Genomic DNA, 20,641 nt, shown 5'->3' with positions numbered 1-20,641 from the left:
TTAATAATGACATGCTATTTTTATTCATTTTTTCCTAGCGTTTAAGTCACTGGTATTAAAGAGATAGTCGTAACTAAAATTACGATTATCCCAATATGGCGACGGCAGATATAGGTAAAATCTTTACAGTCATTTTTCTTAAATTTATCATGTTTTTGTCAATAGATAATCAGCTTCAAGGTTTTTCTATACCATTACATCATATTTGAATCGTAACGGTGCACTTGAATTGTCTAAGCGCTTTGAAAATTGCCGTTGATAATCGTAAATCTATGGAATTTTTCGTGTTTGATAATCGTAATTTCTTTATCAGATAATAGTAACTGAAAAATAATAAATGTGTCTTTCAGCATTTCAATGGTATTTTGTGTGTTAAAATTCAAATGTCCAGCTAATTGATGACGTCATTAACGGAAAATAAAAGTAAATGAAGAAACTTACAGGTTTATATCTAAGACAAATTTACTTATATATCTCGATTTATGGGCGTTTTTCAACAAAACCGTGATTTTTTGTCCCAGCCACTTTAAAAAAAATGTGTTTCATCTTTACAAGTGAGTGTTTGTGTAGTCAGTACATGGAATTAGATTTAACAAATTTAAGCAAAGAAACATACTATTTTTAAAGGGACTAATAAGCTATTGATTCCTTAATGATTCAAAATAACCAAAAATAGCATGTCCCTAGACGCCCTATTCAACATTCATTCTCAATGTTTGCAAGATATATAAACATAAGGGTCTTACAAAAGAAGTTATGCTTTTATAACGGCAGTTTAATTGTTGAAAAAAAAAATAGCACATCATATGGACCAGAGTGATACCGTATTTATGTTAATGTCCACTACGAAACGGTTCAAATCTCCTTCAGTATCTGGTTTGAAAATTATGAAAAAAATATCAGTATACAGCTTAGTACGTGCTTTGATGAATAGAATCATTCTTGTTACTATTGCAATATAGGGATTGTGGGGAGATAATACATGTAAAAATGTCCACCACTACAAAACGGTCACCTACCAACAAGTATATTGGACATTTTGTATTTTTTCAATTTTATTCGTGCGAAACAAATAACAAGGGTTAGTTGCATGCTTCCCGGGGGTTGGGGGCAAATAGCACATATAGCCACCTGCAACAAATGATTTAAAACAATATATTTTATTCAGGATAAATCTCAATGTTTTTAACAGTCTTAATCACAAATCTGATGTAGGGTGACACATGCATTTTGCCCGAAAATTATTGCCATATATCATAACTTCCTTTAAAATTGCCTCTTCGCTCGTTCCCATATTTTGTGACATTCCTAGTTCTTGGAGTTTTCTGTATTTTAACATAGTTTGTGTTTTTCCCATTTCCAAATTTATTGAAGCTTGTTTAACCTTCAAATTTTATGATATAATAGTATGTAGCTGTTTTCATTAGAACTATTAATAATATATGCACAAAAAGAAATGTCATAAGATGTTAAAACGTGATTTATTTATCACCATGATTTCATCATGTGCTATCATATATACGTTTTTAGTGTCATTATCAATAAAACACTATCCAGTTACGATTATCTTCTCATTTTTTAATACCATAATCACGATTATCTTTTTTCCGAGTTACGATTATCATCCCGAATTTTTCAACGGCAATTTTCAAAGCACTTAGACAATTCCAGTGCAACGTTAAGATTTAAATACGATGTAATTGTATGGAAAAACCTTGCAGCTGAGTAACTATTGACAAAACATGCTACATTTGAGAAAAATGACTGTAAAGATTTTACCTATATCTGCCGTCGCCATGCATATTGGGATAATCGTGATTCCAGTTACGATTATCTTTTTAATACCAGCAGAAGTGTAAGGCACCTATCTTAAATAAAAATTACGATGCGGTATAATTGCTATCAAGACAAGATTTTAAAGCAAATGTTATCATCATGTTTATAGGACACAAAGTGCCTTAAACAGTTTTCAAATTCAAACTGTATAGTTAGTTATTAAAGGTCCCGGAATGACAAAATATGAATTGTCATAAATAAATCAACACACTGATATATGACAAAACCATAAAAGAAAAACAGATATGGAAGACAGCAACCTACGGCAACTGTGTTTATTAGTCTTTTGACTTGCAACAGGTTCACATAATATGTGTAGTCGTAAGTATGCATTAGATAAACTCCGGTTCCAGGACCGTTATAGAACAGCATATCATAAAAATGACTAATACAAGTTTGTTGAGTTAACGAAAGAGTTAGCATACTATGAAAAAGTATAGGTTTACATTTAACTCAATATTTGGTATCTAGCAAACTAGTGTCACAGACATATGTCATTGAATTACCTTTTTTCACACACAAAGAAGTGCCACGTTGATCATGCCCTATCATTCCAATGAAGTTTACCATCATTGTACATGTGCGTTGATAGACAGTGTTCATTATCACGAATTCATTCTGACAACACTGTGCTAACCGAGACAAATTCAAACTCGATATGTGATTCATAAAAAAAATTACAATCCATGCAAGCATTTAAAAAGGTGTGGAAACCACTCTAATATAGAAAAGCATAACATATACGGTACCTTTCTCTCATTTGCGGGAAATTTAATTACAAACTTGCAATTTTTTGCCGACAGAAATATTCTTTAAAATTAGTTATTTTCTTTTCTTATCAATTTACAACACTAGATCATTTGTAATACATAGGAAGATGGGTAATACACACGCACGACATTGCTACGACATTGTACGGTATAATAGAGTTACGACGTAAAAGTTGTGGCGACGTTACTGTAGACCATGACGTCGCCGAATAATTTTAATCTTCAACAAGGAGTAGCGTAAAAACAAGCACGGTTGCTAAGGACTTTCTTTGCACCAATGGATTCGTCTTTCATTTTTGAATCGTATATCAAGTTAAAAAAAAATCTGTTGACAAACAAAATAGAAAATCTTGATAATGTAAATATATCTGCTAATTTTGATTATTTTCCCTATATATCCTTTGTATTTTTGGCGTATCATGCTATTAATTTCAACGGCTCGTATCTCAAAAACGAAAACGGTTACCCCCTTTTTTATTTTATTTTCTGGTGTAATTTTACAAGCAGAATTCATATATGAAATAAAAAAAAACATTTTGTAGTTTAATTACGTTCACTTCGCCTTAATTAAGCAAAATCTTTTGTAGTTATAAGACCATTTATTTTATGTCCCTCTATAGTACATTGCATATCGGTGAAACCTGAATTAAAAGACCCCCGGTATAAAGATTCCACATTTTTGATCCCCCTTAAGTTGTGTCTTAAAACAGGTTTCACTGTATATAAATCAGTATTAATTAACTTTTAACTCGATGTTTTGTCACCAAGATCAGTTATTGAAATTACCTTTTTTCACACACAAAGAAGTGCGCCGTCGAGCATGCCCTGTCGTTCCAATGAAGTTTACCATCATTGTACATGTGCGTTGATAGACAGTGCTCATAAGAACGACCATTCGGCTCCTCGGGTCCCCAGTCAGTAAAATCAAAGTCAGTGGGGCTAGTGTTCCAGATGAATTGTCTTTTAACGTTCAAAGCATTAGCACCAAGCCAAACCTCTAGATCAGCTAAAGAAAATATGTAAGAATAAAAGAAAATCCACGTTAGTAATTCTCAAACTGGTTAATAATTGAGAGAATTGCATTCGCTGAACGTAAAAAAGATATATTTTCGGCGGCATCAACATGATTACCAATGAAGAAATGAAAACGCATTAACAAACATAACATCAACATTACCTTTTCACGGCTCAATTTTACAGGAATATTAAGTAAGTACTTCGAGTGCAAATTTTATTAGGAATATTTCCTCGAATAGATCATTATCAATTATTAAAGTGATTTTATGCAAACAATTGAGAATGTAAATAGGTAATGTTTCAAAGAGACAACAACCCGAACGAAAAGCAGAAAACAGCCAAAGGCTACCAATGGTCTTAAACACAGCCATAAAATTCAACACCCCGAATCGGGCTTAAGCTTTCCCATAAGCAAAATGTGTACTAGCTCAATGCAATTGGACGTCACATTAAACCCCAAAACATATAAATGAATCACAATTAAAATAACATGCATAAAGTTAATGTTTTCAAGAGCATAAATCTGTCTTTTTCCACAAAATCTACTCTCGATCCGAATATACATGCTTTAAGTATCAGGAAACTTTGCAAAACTTTTGTTCACTGTCTGTGTTTTGAAGCGTAGCCATTTATAGCTGAATTATAATCTTGTACAGTACTGTGGATTCATTTATATTTGTGGGTCCTTATTTGTTTGGATGGAGAACAATTTCAATTTCGTGTACATTTGATTTCGTGGTTTGCAAATGTCTGCAAAACAACCTGATGGAAAATTTGTATTCGTTGAATATTTAATTGTGTGTGTTATCAGTATCCACGAAATCAACGAAAATTGGAATCAAACAAAAAACTTATCAATCAACCATGATGTCTCACGAATTACTTACTGTCGTCGATTGTTGGCTTTGGGAGGATATTCATCAAAAAGTTGTTTTCTCCAGGTGTTTTAATTTCAGCCAAATACGCATTGAGGTCGTCCTTGCAGAAATTCTAAAAACAAAAGGTATTCCCAATTTGAGGGACATTACATTTTTCTTCAACTTAGGTTTTTTTCTATGTTTGTGTATCAATGAATCACTAATTTTACCTTAGACAATATACCTCTTAAGAGTTCTTTGCATTTCTGTCAAAAACTACTTTGGTTTTAGTGAACTGCACCATTGGTGCGTTAAGGGTCATTGTCACTTCTTTCTCATGTTGAGCGAGGGGTTGTTAAAATTGGATCAATTTGATTTGAACAATTCGTCAAATTAAATTTCTTTAATTGATAATCAGCACCTCTGTCATTACGGAATTGTGATTTAAGTACCGACAAAACAAACATATTTCTAGCTCATCCTGCTTACACGAACACGAACATGCTTGCACATTAATAATGAAGGTATACAGGTGTTCCCCTCTACAAATGTATCTACTTCATGACGAAATAGAGTCGCACAAAATTGACGTACATTTCCGGTGAAGAACACAACTCGAACGTGGTCTAATAAACCAATACACCTACGTGTGACTGTATAGCTTGTTCCACAGAATGGGATACTATATGTTTTTTTCAATTGACAACCTAAGTTTACTACTACTTAATTAAATGTGAGAAATATTGGCTGAATATAAAAAAAAAGGAGAAACAGAAAACGACATCCTATGTAAAGAGATAAAATAATCATAATGAACAATGTATAGATACATGATCGTTTTTGTAATAAATATAGAAAAAAGGTGCACTAGAAAGCAAATAAATGGATAAGATTAGATAACATCATGGCAAACAAACATCATAACATACAATCAATACACAAACAAACAAAGAGTTAAGTAACAATAGAAATACAATTTTGTATTGTTTACTATACCTTTGCCTCATGCCAAGTCTTCCTTGCGTATTGAATTATATAACACGAATCATCATATTTTTGCCAGCCATGTTTCCAATAGGCCCATCCTGATGTATTTTAATAAAATGAAGTAAAAATGTTAATAAAGACCAAAACAACTATAAAGTAGTACGACACTGATACAGTATATTACCACTTCAATCTATGTTTTATATCATCGTCTTGTATATCCGTTATCATGAATTTGATGTAGTTTATAATGTATAATCCTTGTCACCTCTTTTTATTTGCGGTCAATCTAGACAGGTAAATTTCTGTTAAATTGTGTTATATCGTTACGAAAACAAGCAATCCTATCATAGACATTTAAAATAGTATATCATATGATAACAATACATGCATGTGCTAGACAATAATCACAAAAGAGGGACGAAAGATACCAGAGGGTGAGTCAAACTCATAGAAAGAATGTCATGGCTGAAAATAAAAAAACAAACCTACAAATAATAGTACAGAAAACACAACATAGAACACTAAAGACTTAACAACACGAACCCCACCAAAATCTTGGGGTGGTCTCAGGTGCTCCGGAATGGTAAGCAGATTCTGATCCACATGTTGCACCCGACGTGTTGCTTATGTTATTAGAAATCCGGTAAATTTTCTAATTCGATTATTTAAATGTCAAAAATTTTAATACAGCAATAACTTTAATTTAAGGATGTACTTAGGTGAGGTTAGGTGAAAATTAATAAATTAAGAAGTTAAAATTGATACCATAAGCTGATAGAGCATCAATTAAGGATAAAAATAAGCTAAAAATATTGATAGGTCATGGACCTCCTTTTCGAGATATTTGAGATTTCATATATGGCGAGAAAAGGCTGACTCAGACTTTTACCTTATATTCATTTGATATTTGCATTGGTATTATAAGGTCTCAAAAAAAAATAATACAAAAATTAAGAATCTTCTAAGATTTTGGCAATTGACCTTTCATGAGCTATTTTAACAGTCTTATACGAAAAAATAAATGGGTGTTATGGGGCAAAATATTTTACATTGTATTGTATGGAAAAACACCAAGGAGTCCGAACATTTGACACAAATTCTGAAACCTCACCTACAGTTGGGTGCAGACCAAGCATTACATGTAGACGGGCCGAAAAAGTTAACGCGGCGTTTACTCGCGTGCACTTCACGTAAACGCCGCGTTAACTGTGCGTTAACTCCGAAATTGCAGTAGACATTAAAAGTAAACGGGCGTTTACTTTCGCGTTTACCTCCGCGTTAACGCAAAAACGGCGCGTCTTCTAATTTTGTAAAGAGTAAACGGGCGTTTACTTTCCCGTTTACCTCCGCGTTAACGTGGGAAAATGCGCGTCTTCTATTTCCGTAATGAGTAAACGCGCGTTTACTGTTTGTAGTAAACGCCCGTTAACGCAGATTATCATCGTAACCTGGATACATTGACATAAAATATGAAATGATAAGGAACATTAAAATTAATTGACCAACTGGTCATTTCCGCTTGACATATTGACGATTACAGTTATTTAAAAATGTTATCACACATTTGTATTTAATTGAACAATAATTATAGTAAATTTCTTGTTCTTCGCAAATAATAGTTTAAGTATGTTGATTCAAATAAATGTAATTTAATCCTCACCAAAATCAAACAGTTTTCTCATCTTAGACATACTGACTCGTAAAATTAACCAAAACTGACAATATTTACCCTTTAACTGTTTAACAACTACATGTATCTTATTCTATATAGTAGTAATTCAGTTATATTTTTATGCCATAATTGACCATATAATACAAGTGACAGAATTTTTTTTACCAGCCTGACGGCTATGACCTCTTTTTATTTAAAATATTGAATAGTAAACAAAATTCAGTAGTTTTCATACATCAGACTAACTCGTAATATATAATTATTTGTTCGGAACAACCAAAACTGACCATATAAGCAATTTATTATGTAAATCTATATAGCCCGCATAGTAAATGAGCTATATTTTGAAATAAAGATTGATTGTTTAATAAAAAAGGAAGCAATATTTGAATATTATGACATAAAAATTTTGTTTGCATCAATTTAGAGTGCCAGCATGTTCTTTTTTATTCAAAATATTGAATCGCAAACATAATTCAATAGTTTTCTTACCTCAGACTGACTGATATAATAAAGTTATTTGTCAGCAACAACCAAAAATTACCATATATTTGAATATTATGACTAAAAAAATTTGTTCGCATCAATTAAGAGTGCCAGCATGTCCTTTTATTATTCAAAATATTGAATCGTAAACAAAATCATTAGTTTTCATATCTCTGACTGACTCATATAATAAAATTATTTGTCCGCAACAACCAAAACTGACCATATAAGCATTTTATTATGTAAATCTATATAGCCGCATAGTAAATGAGTTATATTTTTATGTAAGAATTGATTGTATAATAAAATAGGTAGCAAAATTTGATTACTATGACTAAAAAATTTTGTTCGCATCAATTTAGAGTGACAGCATGTCCTTTTTTTATTCAAAATAATGAATCGTAAACAAAATTCAGTAGTTTTCTTACCTCAGACTGACTGATATAATAAAATTATTTGTCCTCAACAACCAAAACTGACCATATAAGCATTTCATTATGTTCATCTATATAGCCGCATAGTAAATGAGTTATATTTTCATGTAAGGATTGATTGTATAATAAAAATAGGTAGCAATATTTGAATTTTATGACTAAAAAATTTTGTTCGCATCAATTTAGAGTGCCAGCATGTCCTTTTTTCATTCAAAATATTGAATCGTAAACAAAATTCAATAGTTTTCATATCTTAGACTGACTCATATAATAAAATTATTTGTCCGCAACAACCAAAACTGACCATATAAGCATTTTATCATGTAAATTTATACAGCCTCATAGTAAATGAGTTATATTTTCATGTAAGGATTGATTGTATAATAAAATAGGTAGCAATATTTGATTATTATGACTGAAAAATTTTGTTCGCATCAATTTAGAGTGCCAGCATGTCCTTTTTTTATTCAAAATATTAAATCATAAACAAAATTCAGTAGTTTTCCTACCTCAGACTGACTGATATAATAAAATTATTTGTCCGCAACAACCAAAACTGACCATATAAGCATTTTATTATGTAAATCTATATAGCCGCATAGTAAATGAGTTATATTTTCATGTAAGGATTGATTGTACAATAAAATATGTAGCAATATTTGAATATTATGACTAAAAAATTTTGTTCGCATCAATTAAGAGTGCCAGCATGTCCTTTTTTTATTCAAAATATTGAATCGTAAACAAAATTCAATAGTTTTCATATCTTAGACTGACTCATATAATAAAATTATTTGTCCGCAACAACCAGAACTGACCATATAAGCATTTTATCATGTAAATCTATACAGCCTCATAGTAAATGAGTTATATTTTCGTGTAAGGATTGATTGTATAATAAAATAGGTAGCAATTTTTTGAATATTATGACTAAAAAATTTGTTCGCATCAATTTAGAGTGCCAGCATGTCTTTTTTTTCTTCAAAATATTGAATTGTAAACAAAATTCAGTAGTTTTCATACCTCATGCAGACTGACTAATATAATAAAATTATTTGTCCGCAACAACCAAAACTGACCATATCAGCATTTTATTATGTAAATCTATATAGCCGCATAGTAAATGAGTTGTATTTTCATGTAAGGATTGATTGTTTAATAAAATAGGTAGCAATATTTGAATATTATGACTAAAAAATTTTGTTCGCATCAATAAAGAGAGCCAGCATGTCCTTTTTTTATTCAAAATATTGAATCGTAAACAAAATTTAATAGTTTGCATATCTTAGACTGACTCATATAAAAAAATTATTTGTCCGCAACAACCAAAACTGACCATATAAGCATTTTATTATGTAAATCTATATAGCCTCATAGTAAATGAGTTATATTTTCATGTAAGGATTGACTGTATAATAGAATAGGTAGCAATATTTGAATATTATGACTAAAAAATTTTGTTCGCATCAATTTAGAGTGCCAGCATGTCTTTTTTTTCTTCAAAATATTGAATTGTAAACAAAATTCAGTAGTTTTCATACCTCATGCAGACTGACTAATATAATAAAATTATTTGTCCTCAACAACCAAAACTGACCATATAAGCATTTCATTATGTTCATCTATATAGCCGCATAGTAAATGAGTTATATTTTCATGTAAGGATTGATTGTATAATAAAAAAAGGTAGCAATATTTGAATATTATGACTAAGAAATTTTGTTCGCATCAATTAAAAGTGCCAGCATGTCCTTTTTGTATTCAAAATATTGAATCGTAAACAAAATTCATTAGTTTTCATATCTCAGACTGACTCATATAATAAAATAATTTGTCCCCAACAACCAAAACTGACCATATAAGCATTTTATCATGTAAATTTATACAGCCTCATAGTAAATGAGTTATATTTTCATGTAAGGATTGATTGTATAATAAAATAGGTAGCAATATTTGATTATTATGACTGAAAAATTTTGTTCGCATCAATTTAGAGTGCCAGCATGTCCTTTTTTTATTCAAAATATTAAATCATAAACAAAATTCAGTAGTTTTCATACCTCAGACTGACTGATATAATAAAATTATTTGTCCGCAACAACCAAAACTGACCATATAAGCATTTTATTATGTAAATCTATATAGCCGCATAGTAAATGAGTTATATTTTCATGTAAGGATTGATTGTACAATAAATAGGTAGCAATATTTGAATATTATGACTAAAAAATTTTGTTCGCATCAATTAAGAGTGCCAGCATGTCCTTTTTTTATTCAAAATATTGAATCGTAAACAAAATTCAATAGTTTTCATATCTTAGACTGACTCATATAATAAAATTATTTGTCCGCAACAACCAAAACTGACCATATAAGCATTTTATCATGTAAATCTATACAGCCTCATAGTAAATGAGTTATATTTTCGTGTAAGGATTGATTGTATAATAAAATAGGTAGCAATTTTTTGAATATTATGACTAAAAAATTTGTTCGCATCAATTTAGAGAGCCAGCATGTCCTTTTTTTATTCAAAATATTGAATCGTAAACAAAATTTAATAGTTTGCATATCTTAGACTGACTCATATAAAAAAATTATTTGTCCGCAACAACCAAAACTGACCATATAAGCATTTTATTATGTAAATCTATATAGCCTCATAGTAAATGAGTTATATTTTCATGTAAGGATTGACTGTATAATAAAATAGGTAGCAATATTTGAATATTATGACTAAAAAATTTTGTTCGCATCAATTTAGAGTGCCAGCATGTCTTTTTTTTCTTCAAAATATTGAATTGTAAACAAAATTCAGTAGTTTTCATACCTCAGACTGACTGATATAATAAAATTATTTGTCCGCAATAACCAAAACTGACCATATAAGCATTTTATCATGTAAATATATATAGCCTCATAGTAAATGAGTTATATTTTCATGTAAGGATTGATTGTATAATAAAATAGGTAGCAATTTTTGAATATTATGACTAAAAAATGTTGTTCGCATCAATTTAGAGTGCCAGCATGTACTTTTTTTATTCAAAATATTGAATCGTAAACAAAATTCAGTAGTTTTCATACCTCAGACAGACTCATATAATAAAATTATTTGTCCGCAACAACAAAAACTGACCATATCAGCATTTTATCATGTAAATCTATACAGCCGCATAGTAAATGGGTTATATTTTCATGTAAGGATTGATTGTATAATGAAAAAGGTAGCAATATTTGAATAGTATGACTAAAAAATTTTGTTTGCATCAATTAAGAGTGCCAGCACGTCCTTTTTTTATTCAAAATATTGAATATTGAAACAAATTTCAGTAGTTTTCTAACCTCAGACTAATCGAATTATAACCAAAACAGACCATATTAGCACTATATATAGCTGCATAGTAAAATAGGTATATATCCATGTAAAGATACAATATATGAACATTTAAATTGACGAGATGGTACAAATGTACATACTTATATTACACTTTATTGATATCCCTTTCAATACACTGTACAATTTACGTTTTTTTATCATTTGTCATAACAGAAACTTATCATGTTAATCCAAGGCAAACAAGGTGAATTTCGATTAATAATAATGTATTAAATGCACCGAGTTATAGTTAGGAATTCGAAGAGACAAATTATAAATGGCGAACGAAACAACGTAAACCATGATGTTTACATCCCATCATGTAAAAATATTCTCCCTATGTCTCAGATAACCTTTCTTTCCGTATCGATATTTGCACCTGTAACTTTTGAAAAGAAAATGTGCAAATGAACTTGAAGTTTATTTCTAAATTTACCCAATCAGTTAACGCGAAAAGTAAACGTGCGTTTACTTTCAAGTGCACGTAAAAATACACTTGTAAAATCTGTAGTAAACGCCCGTTTACTTTTAAGTGCACGTAAAAATAAATTTGAAGAATTCTGAAGTAAACGCCCGTTTACTACTGACTAAACGGACACATAGTAAACGCCCGTTTACTAGGGTAGACATTAGAAATTTCCATTTCGATCACGTTAACGTAATTATAGTAAACGTGCGTTTACTAGTAAACGGGAGATTTGAAGTTAACTAACGAAATATGTGCACGCGGCGTTAACTTGCGTTTACTTTATGTAATGCTTGGTCTGCACCCAACTGTAAGTACATCCTTAAGTTTTTTTACCGGTTAAACGTCAGAAGGACCGAAAATCGAATATCAAAAACGCTAACCGTTTTACCAGAATCTAATTTCAATTTTAATAGATTTGATATAAATGTGTTTTTAAATCATTAAATACTTGTATTCTATTTGAAAATTATCATCGTGGTAAATATTTCAACAAATCTATTGTCCAGTAAATTGATTGCTATATGTATTGTAACTGTTAAAGCATAAATTAATCAGAACTTATGCAATCTGTCTTTTAGTTAGGAGCAAGATTTTAATTACACATAATTAGTATACATGTTTTTGAAACGGTAACTTTAGACCAGTAATCCGATTTAATCTTAGGATTGACTTCACCATTGTATTATTATAATGTATACTACATGGTACATTTTTTTATTTATTTTGTACTAGTAACAGGCTTTCATACCTCATCTTCTTATATCTAATTTATCATTTCAACTTGCAACATTCCATCTTATTTTCTGAGACATCAAGAGAAATGAAAGATCGAATCATCGGTTTCAGACATTTTCAATTCGAAAAGTTCAAGAAGTTTTTTTTATATTTTTTTCAATACGAAGCAAAAGCTTCAGTGCACTGGATTATTAAAAGTCAAGCTTCGAAAGGAAGTCTTATAATTACGAAGGACGTACACACCTTGTCGTATTATAACAAACGTACATTTGTGGGGTGTTATACATAGGGCCTTCAAACGTCAACTGAACCTACCGGTTAGTAGGTCGAACGATTACCTGACTTACCGGTAAGGCAACACTGTACGTTTTGACAATACTAATTAAACACAATATTGACGACTATTACCCAATTTTGACTTTTTTACCTGTTATGTCTATGTGCTTTGTTAAACATCGGTTTTAATGCAATTGACTTTTTTGTGCGATTGTCATACAAATAATAGGTTTACCTAGGTATAATCCACCATTTTTTTTACATAAAGATAGCCTGTTTTTAATCATGAATACGACTTGTTTTCCAATCGTTTGAGATTCGTTTAAACTTGTGTTAATACCATTTGATACTGGACTTTCTGTTTTGAAACTTCCTTGGATTTCGATAGTTTTGTTGTTTTATTTTTTGCGATATCTGATTCAGTGAATAATACTTATAGCTCAGTTGTACCTTATTAACACCAAGATTAAGATATGCCCTATGTCGACATACTTTTGACTCAATTATTTTCGTGTGAACAAATTTTCGTAGATTGCGGAAACCTTGCATTTTCGCGGATATGAGATTTCTTGGTTCTACCAAAGTCTGGATACAATTTTTAAGAAACTTGTATTTCGTTGAACATTTCAATTTGTGGTTCACCTGTTCCAACGGAACTCAACGAAACAGAATGAATCCAAAGTACGCTTTACAATGTCATCTTACCTGGATTATCTGTTCCTTCTGAAAAAATGTGTATACAAGCTTATAATTCATTTCATTTGATTAAATAGTTTGAAGCCGTTACAATACTGATGATTTGACTGGAATTGATATCATTTAAATTGATTAGCATTACTGTTCTTGAATTTCTGATACGCTAAAGAATTGTTTTAATTACATTTATGTCGTAGGAAATTATCATTTCCATAAAATACAATCAAGCTTTTACTGCACAAATTCTTAACATTTCAAAAGTTTCAACCATAGGAAATTACTGTATGAATTTATGAAAACCTTCAGCAGCACGCTTTTAAATTGATTAATTAAGTGATGCAGAATATAATGAATAGTATTTAATGCTATAATTGTGTTGAACACACACCACACAGATATCAACACCCATGAATTTCTACAATGTAATAGTCATTATATCTGCGATTTAAAATTTATTTAAGACCACTACAACACGGAATTGTGTTTCCATTGTTTTATATTTAATTTCACAGTAATATCATTTCATAATAAATAAATGTTTTCGTTGATGTAAATATTCACAATATAGGGGCAACAAAATATACGAAATACTGGTCGTAATTATTTTGGTAAACTTTTAATTCCCAGTTTTATATTTTAAGGTATACTAAGATGGTTAGAATTAGGATAACAATCAACCAAACAATGTATATTGTACATGTTGTAATGATTGAATATGTTTGCTACCTTATTGACATCTTATGTTTTGATCATATTCTGATACTGTTTATCAATAGAATACCGGTAACAGGAAAAGAAGAAATGGGGCAAAATAAAAGGAAAATAACCGTTTACAACATACCACAGAAAGGAATAGTGCAGGTTTGCCATAATGTATCATCGTCAGTTGTATAACACCACGGTCCTAATGGGTCCCTATCAGGATTTCGACAATAGTTATGCTGATCTGCCAACAGCCTTTGTGTGTCCAGAGTCATATTGTAACCTGTTTTTGACCAATCTTTGCATGTTAGTCCATGTACTGTTATATTTACTGTTCCAGTATAATCAATACCCTCCACATTGTCCACACATTCTTTTGCTTAATTGGAAAACATTGGAATCAGTATGCATTAGATTTTGTGTTTCTGTGTTACATATTTGTTTGCTTTAATGGTGGTTAAGATTATAACACAATCCCTATTTTTGATATTTTTACCAATTATGTTTGTTTGTTTTGTTCATACATACACGAAGTTGTCAATATAATGAAGTTGTATGTGACTCTCATACTCGTGAGGGGTCTAGCTAGCTATACAACCAGGTTTGCCTGTATCATGTCAGGAATATGACAATTGTTATCCATTTGGAGTTCGTTATTTTTGTTTCTTTAACTTGTTTGAATCTTTCAGTTGTTACATTTTAAATTTTTAAAGGGTACTAGCTACGAGCTATATAAAAAATATGAAATATGATTTTTTTTTATCAATTAATAATGAAAGGAGATTTTTTAAATAATAATATTTCTCTTTCGGCAGCAAATATGGTTCAATTTAGTCAAAATTAGCAAAAAACATTGATGTGGAAGTATTCACTTGCAAGTAAATAATTCGACCTCATTGAATCCGTATGTATGTGAACTTTAGTGTAACCACTTAGCAAGAGAGAGATCACGCATGATACTCATACACGATCCGTTATGAAAAGGAAAAGAACGTCAACATTGATAGTGAAACAAAGGTAAATCATTTGGTTGACTGATTCGATCCACAAAAGTTCTTATATAAGTAACAACGATGATTGACATATATTTTAATCTAGAATATGATACTAAATTGACTTGAAAAAAATTGAATTGCAAGAGTTAGTTTAATATATGTATATCTATATGTATGTTTAAATCCCTTATATGGTCATCGAAGGTATTAGAGGTAATCTCGATACTTAATTAGATGGTGTCTAGATAAAAATAAACACGAAACGAAGCTACATATATTCGAGCCCCTGCCTTGTAAATTGTTTATTTTATACTTTTAATAATTCGGAAAAAAGTTTTTCATTGTTATAAATTGAATATGAGAATTTAAGTCAAATCGGTGAACATGAATTTGACAGCTTTAAGCTTTAAGCTGACCACTTGCTACACATTTAGATATGATATAAGAAAATATAGAAAATTCCTTTGATAAGCTACTAGTAGCCTCAAATGAAAAGTCTAAAGTTGAGCTATGATATACGATAATCTTACGGCTATAACAATATTTTCCGTCATTAAATGTAAATTAACTAGCTGAGTATTGTACAGCGTTTAAAAAAGTAATAACTACATCAATAGTATCATGACGTAAATTTTCCCCAAATTTTAGTTTCCTTTCTTCTCCCCCTACCCGTATTAAACAATCCTGAAAGGTCTGTAATCTATTATTTTTATTAATTATGTTGCGCATGTTTATGTCATTTGCAGCAAGATCAAAATGTGTCATGGTTTCTTTGTTTCCCGTGTAAATACTTAAATTACGTAGATTTGATCATTCCTTTTGGTATGCTGAGACGTGCTTGTCTTTTCAAAACAAGAATGACAAATTGTCATAAGACAATACCTATGCCGTGATTGGATACTTTATCATACAGTCACATATATTGACACTAAATTGTTTGAATTTTTAGGTTAAAGGTCTACATACACACAGACATTTCAGAAAGGAAGACAAACGGTTTATAAAAAACCAAAAGACACAAATGCGATGTATTTAATGCATGTTAATGTAACAACTTACCGTTAATAACTTGACATCAAACTATTATGTAATTTGTACCTTAATGCTATTAAAACTTCAATACCATGGCATTCTTATTAATCGTTCTAGAAAAAAATCATACCTGCTACATTTACGGCCATAATACCAAGAACCAATATTTCACAGAAAAGTGCATTGCTTGTCGAAAACGCCATTATGTTCTACAAAACAGCGAAATAGTTTTTTTTTATAATATATAAATCAGAGTACTGATTGATTGAAATCGAATTACTGTCTTTAACAAAATTTGAGAATGAAAATGGGGAATGTGTCAAAGAGACAACAACCCGACAATAGAACAGCCAACAGAAGTAGATCACCAACAGGTCTTCAATGCATTAAGTAGACATATGTATGTGTGTATATTTGATAAACGTGTCAGCAAAATATTATTTATATAAATATATCTTTCATTTGTTTTGTTTTTAGTATTACATTTTGAATTGTGTATAAAAACCACACATTGCAGCAGTCAATAAAACTAAAAGTAAAGAGTGTTTGAATTAAGATGATGTGTTTTAAACCTTTGGTTTTGCAATTAAGTGGATTTTAGTTTAGAATATAAACTCATTATACATGTTATATATACATGATCATGATGATATAACAGGATTGAAATTTTGAATTTTCGCCAGACGCGCGTTTCATCTACAAAAGACTCTTCAGTGACTCTGAAATCAAAAAAATTAAAACGGCCATACAAATAACTTATGTTGAAGAACATTGAGGACAGACTATTCCAAGAAGAAGGACGAAAGATACCAGACGGACAGTCAAACTCATAAATCGAAAATAAACTGACAACGCCATGTCTAAAAATGAAAATATCAAACAGACAAGCAATAGTACACATGACACAACAACTAAAACTAAAAAATAAGCAACACGAACCCCACCAAAAATGGGGGTGATATCAGGTGCTCCGGGAGGCTAAGAAGATCCAGCTCTACATGTGGCACCCGTCTTGTTGCTCATGTGATAACAAATCCAGCAAATCGTCTAAATCGGTTAGTCACATTCATGAAAGGGAAGGGGATTGTAGACACCTAAACGTTTTGACAAAAACAGCTCAACATACGAATACATACTATTTGATAAATAAACTTCATACTAATCATAATCAAACTCACTGTATTGCTCTGAAAGAAGCTTGTGTATATGATATTACTGCAATGTGCAAGGCGACAGATTATAAACTGAGAAAAAAATGTTATTCAAATTGAAAATATTTTCGCCCTAAGAATCCCTGAAAGGAACAGCAAAATGTTAACCTTTACTTGTAATTTATAAAATAAAAAATAAAACAGAATGTATTTTGAGTGTAGCAAATCAATACTTTATGCTTACCTAAGTCCTCTCAGAGCTTTACTGCTGCTTGAACTTAATAATTTTCCTGGTGATGTTTTATATAATATGTACTGCGTACCGAGTCAGCAATTTTTTAAAAGGTTAGCAATCAATTGTAATTTATCTAAACGTTGCGGCGTGATGTTTGTCACAACAGTTAAAATATTTCATTAAAAAATAAACTATATTACAATTATTATCATAATCTATTTTGGATATTATACATTTTGATAAAATCTTAATATTTCTAACAGTCTTATTTAATGTTCCCAGTAAACGTACAAACGCACGATTTTGAAATGTATTTTGATAACATTAGTTACTGTATTGTTTTACAGTTGCAGTAAATTCAATTTCAAACTTCTATCAAATTATTAACAAACAGTAACAGAAAATTTTAAAGATAAGCATCAATTCACTTCCTAATACACTGTAATAGGTTTTAATAACAAAATACATATATATTTATCTAATTTGTGCAGTTTGCATTCCCATGTAGAAATTATATAGTATTATCTAAAAGTTCAACAGCATCATTACATCGTACAATGATTCAAACTTGAATTTTTTTATGTTATTTCTCCATATACAGAAAAATCACAGTCGTTTCTCCCAAAAATCCCCAGATTAACAGCAGTTATTATTGATTCTGTAGGTTTTTAATTTTTATTCGAATTTTCTACCTCTAAGCAATACACACAAAAACAAATCAGCCAGAACATTTCTTCTTGTATGAAGCTGGCGTATTTATAAAATGTAAAAAGTATTTCTTTCCTAAATAACGTATCCATGGTTACAGCAAACATCGTACCGCCTCATCAGTATGTTTATATAGGTACTATGAATAATAAAAAATGAGGCATTTCACTGCTTTATGTGAAAACATTATTGTATATTTGGATATTTGATGTCTGCGTCTAAGAGTTTTGCGGTTTGTGATGACTGATTTTCAAGTAATTATTTGATATTGATTGTATAAGTAGTATGTAATATTACCTATTTTGCTGATCAATTATAAACGACATGTTCTATTAGCTATTTCACTGATCAATAATAAATGACAGAGTTTTAGTTTTTTTTTAAATTGTTCCAAATTTATATTGTTATCCGTGTGAATATTGCTAGTTTAAGTCAAATAATTCACTGTGGTTATCTAAAGAAATAGTTCAAGTAGTATGTGGAATAAGAATTTTTTAGTAGATTTCAAATATTTAAAGGCTATATGTTTAATTTATTCGCCTTTTTATAGACTTGGGGTTATTTCTTTGTATAAATATAATACTGTATACTTAACTCTGAGATGTAATTTATAAAATAAAAATAAAACACAATGTATTTGGAGAGTAGAACATTAGTACTGTATACTTACCTCTCAGATATAAATTATAAAATAAAAATGAAACACAATGTATTTGGAGAGTAGAACATTAGTACTGTATACTTAACTCTCAGATGTAATTTATAAAATAAAAATAAACACAATGTATTTGGAGAGTAGAACATTAGTACTGTATACCTACCTCTCAAATGTAATTTATAAAATAAAAATAAAACACAATGTATTTCGACATTAGAAAATTAGTACTGTATACTTACCTCTCAGATGTAATTTATAAAACAAAAATAAAACACTGTATTTGGAGAGTAGAAAATCAGTAGTTTGTGCTTACCTCTCAGAGCTTTGTTGCTGTTTGAAAATACCATTAGTGGGGATGTTTTATAGTTGTACTGCGTGTCGAATCAGCACTGTTTCAAAAGATTAGCAATCAATTGTAATTGTGATAAACGTTGCGGCGTGATATTTGTAACAACAGTTCTTATCCTTTCACCAAAAAATAAACTATAGTACAATAGTTATCATTATCTATTTTAAATATTATATTACAGATTGATAAAATCTTATAATGCATAACTGTTCAACTAAATTTACCAAGTAAATGTTCAATCGCACGATTCTGAAATTACAATTGCTACTATATTCTCTACAAATTCTGTAAATGACATTACATTTTTAAATTTCTGTCAAATTATAAATAAACAGCAACAGTAAATTTGGGATATAAGCATACTTTAACTATCCTAATAGGTTATCAAAACAAAATTAATATATAGTTATCTAACTGGTACAGTTTTCCTTCCGGTGGAAAAATAGTATTATAATAGTATTATCTAAAAGTTTAGTAATATCATGAACTTCATACAATGATTCTACATTCAATTGTTTTAAGATATGTCTCCTTAAACAGAAACAAAATTAACATTCATTTCTTAAATGAATTTGTACTCCCAAAGATCCCCAGATGAAATAACATTTTTTTGTTTCATAATAAAAAAATTATGCTGCCATACGGTTATATGACCAAATAGTGCAAACATGAATTAGTTCATGCAGTTATCGGAATCGGGAAAAACTATAACAATACATGTACATCAACATGTTCATCTTTTTTTTTATCTTGATGTTGATTGGTAGATCCGAAAAAGACTTTTATATATGTATTTAAATCAGATTGCATTGCCATATTATATACATGATATATATATTTATTAAAGTTATGTACACCGGTATGTAAACATTACCACGTGTATTTGTTTATGAAATTACACGTGTTTGAAAGTATATAATAGGTTAAATGTTTTTCATTGGTCGAGGTAGAATTGACCATAATATTTGAATAAGGTCATTTCAAATATTTCGTGCTATACTTTTGGCGGTTTTGTAAATTAAAGATATTGTCATTCGAGGTTCGCTTTTGGTGCAGTAAAGTTTCCCACCCTCCCACCCGACTTAATGTATTTTATTTGTGTTATTTTTTATTAATGTGAAAAATAATGTGTGTAAGAACAGAATCTTTATTTGATTCATATGTATTTTCGTACATAATGAAAATTGTTTTTAT

At 30.1% G+C, this 20,641-nt stretch overlaps 1 protein-coding gene across 4 annotated transcripts in view; it reads right to left on the bottom strand.

The window, feature by feature from the left end:
- Positions 1–20,641, bottom strand: part of LOC139527907 (alpha-N-acetylgalactosamine-specific lectin-like) — a 40,324-nt gene that overhangs the window by 264 nt on the left and 19,419 nt on the right. For 3 of the 4 annotated variants that reach the window (XR_011665486.1, XR_011665484.1, XR_011665485.1), the window contains one exon: positions 19,418–19,581. Coding sequence is in view for 1 of the 4 variants with exons in the window: in XM_071323581.1 (XP_071179682.1) it covers positions 3,393–3,612; positions 4,511–4,613; positions 5,477–5,565; positions 13,627–13,644; positions 14,459–14,698; positions 16,477–16,549 (743 nt within the window). In the remaining 3 variants the exon portion in view is untranslated. Of the gene's footprint in view, positions 1–3,392; positions 3,613–4,510; positions 4,614–5,476; positions 5,566–13,626; positions 13,645–14,458; positions 14,699–16,476; positions 16,556–19,411; positions 19,582–20,641 lie in introns of those variants that run through there. The other variant, XM_071323581.1, reaches the window with a different exon arrangement.

Source organism: Mytilus edulis, chromosome 6 (assembly GCF_963676685.1).
Source record: "Mytilus edulis chromosome 6, xbMytEdul2.2, whole genome shotgun sequence".
NCBI lineage: Eukaryota > Metazoa > Mollusca > Bivalvia > Mytilida > Mytilidae > Mytilus > Mytilus edulis.
Note: the sequence above shows the minus strand (reverse complement) of the source record. Positions and strands in the feature narration are given on the sequence as shown.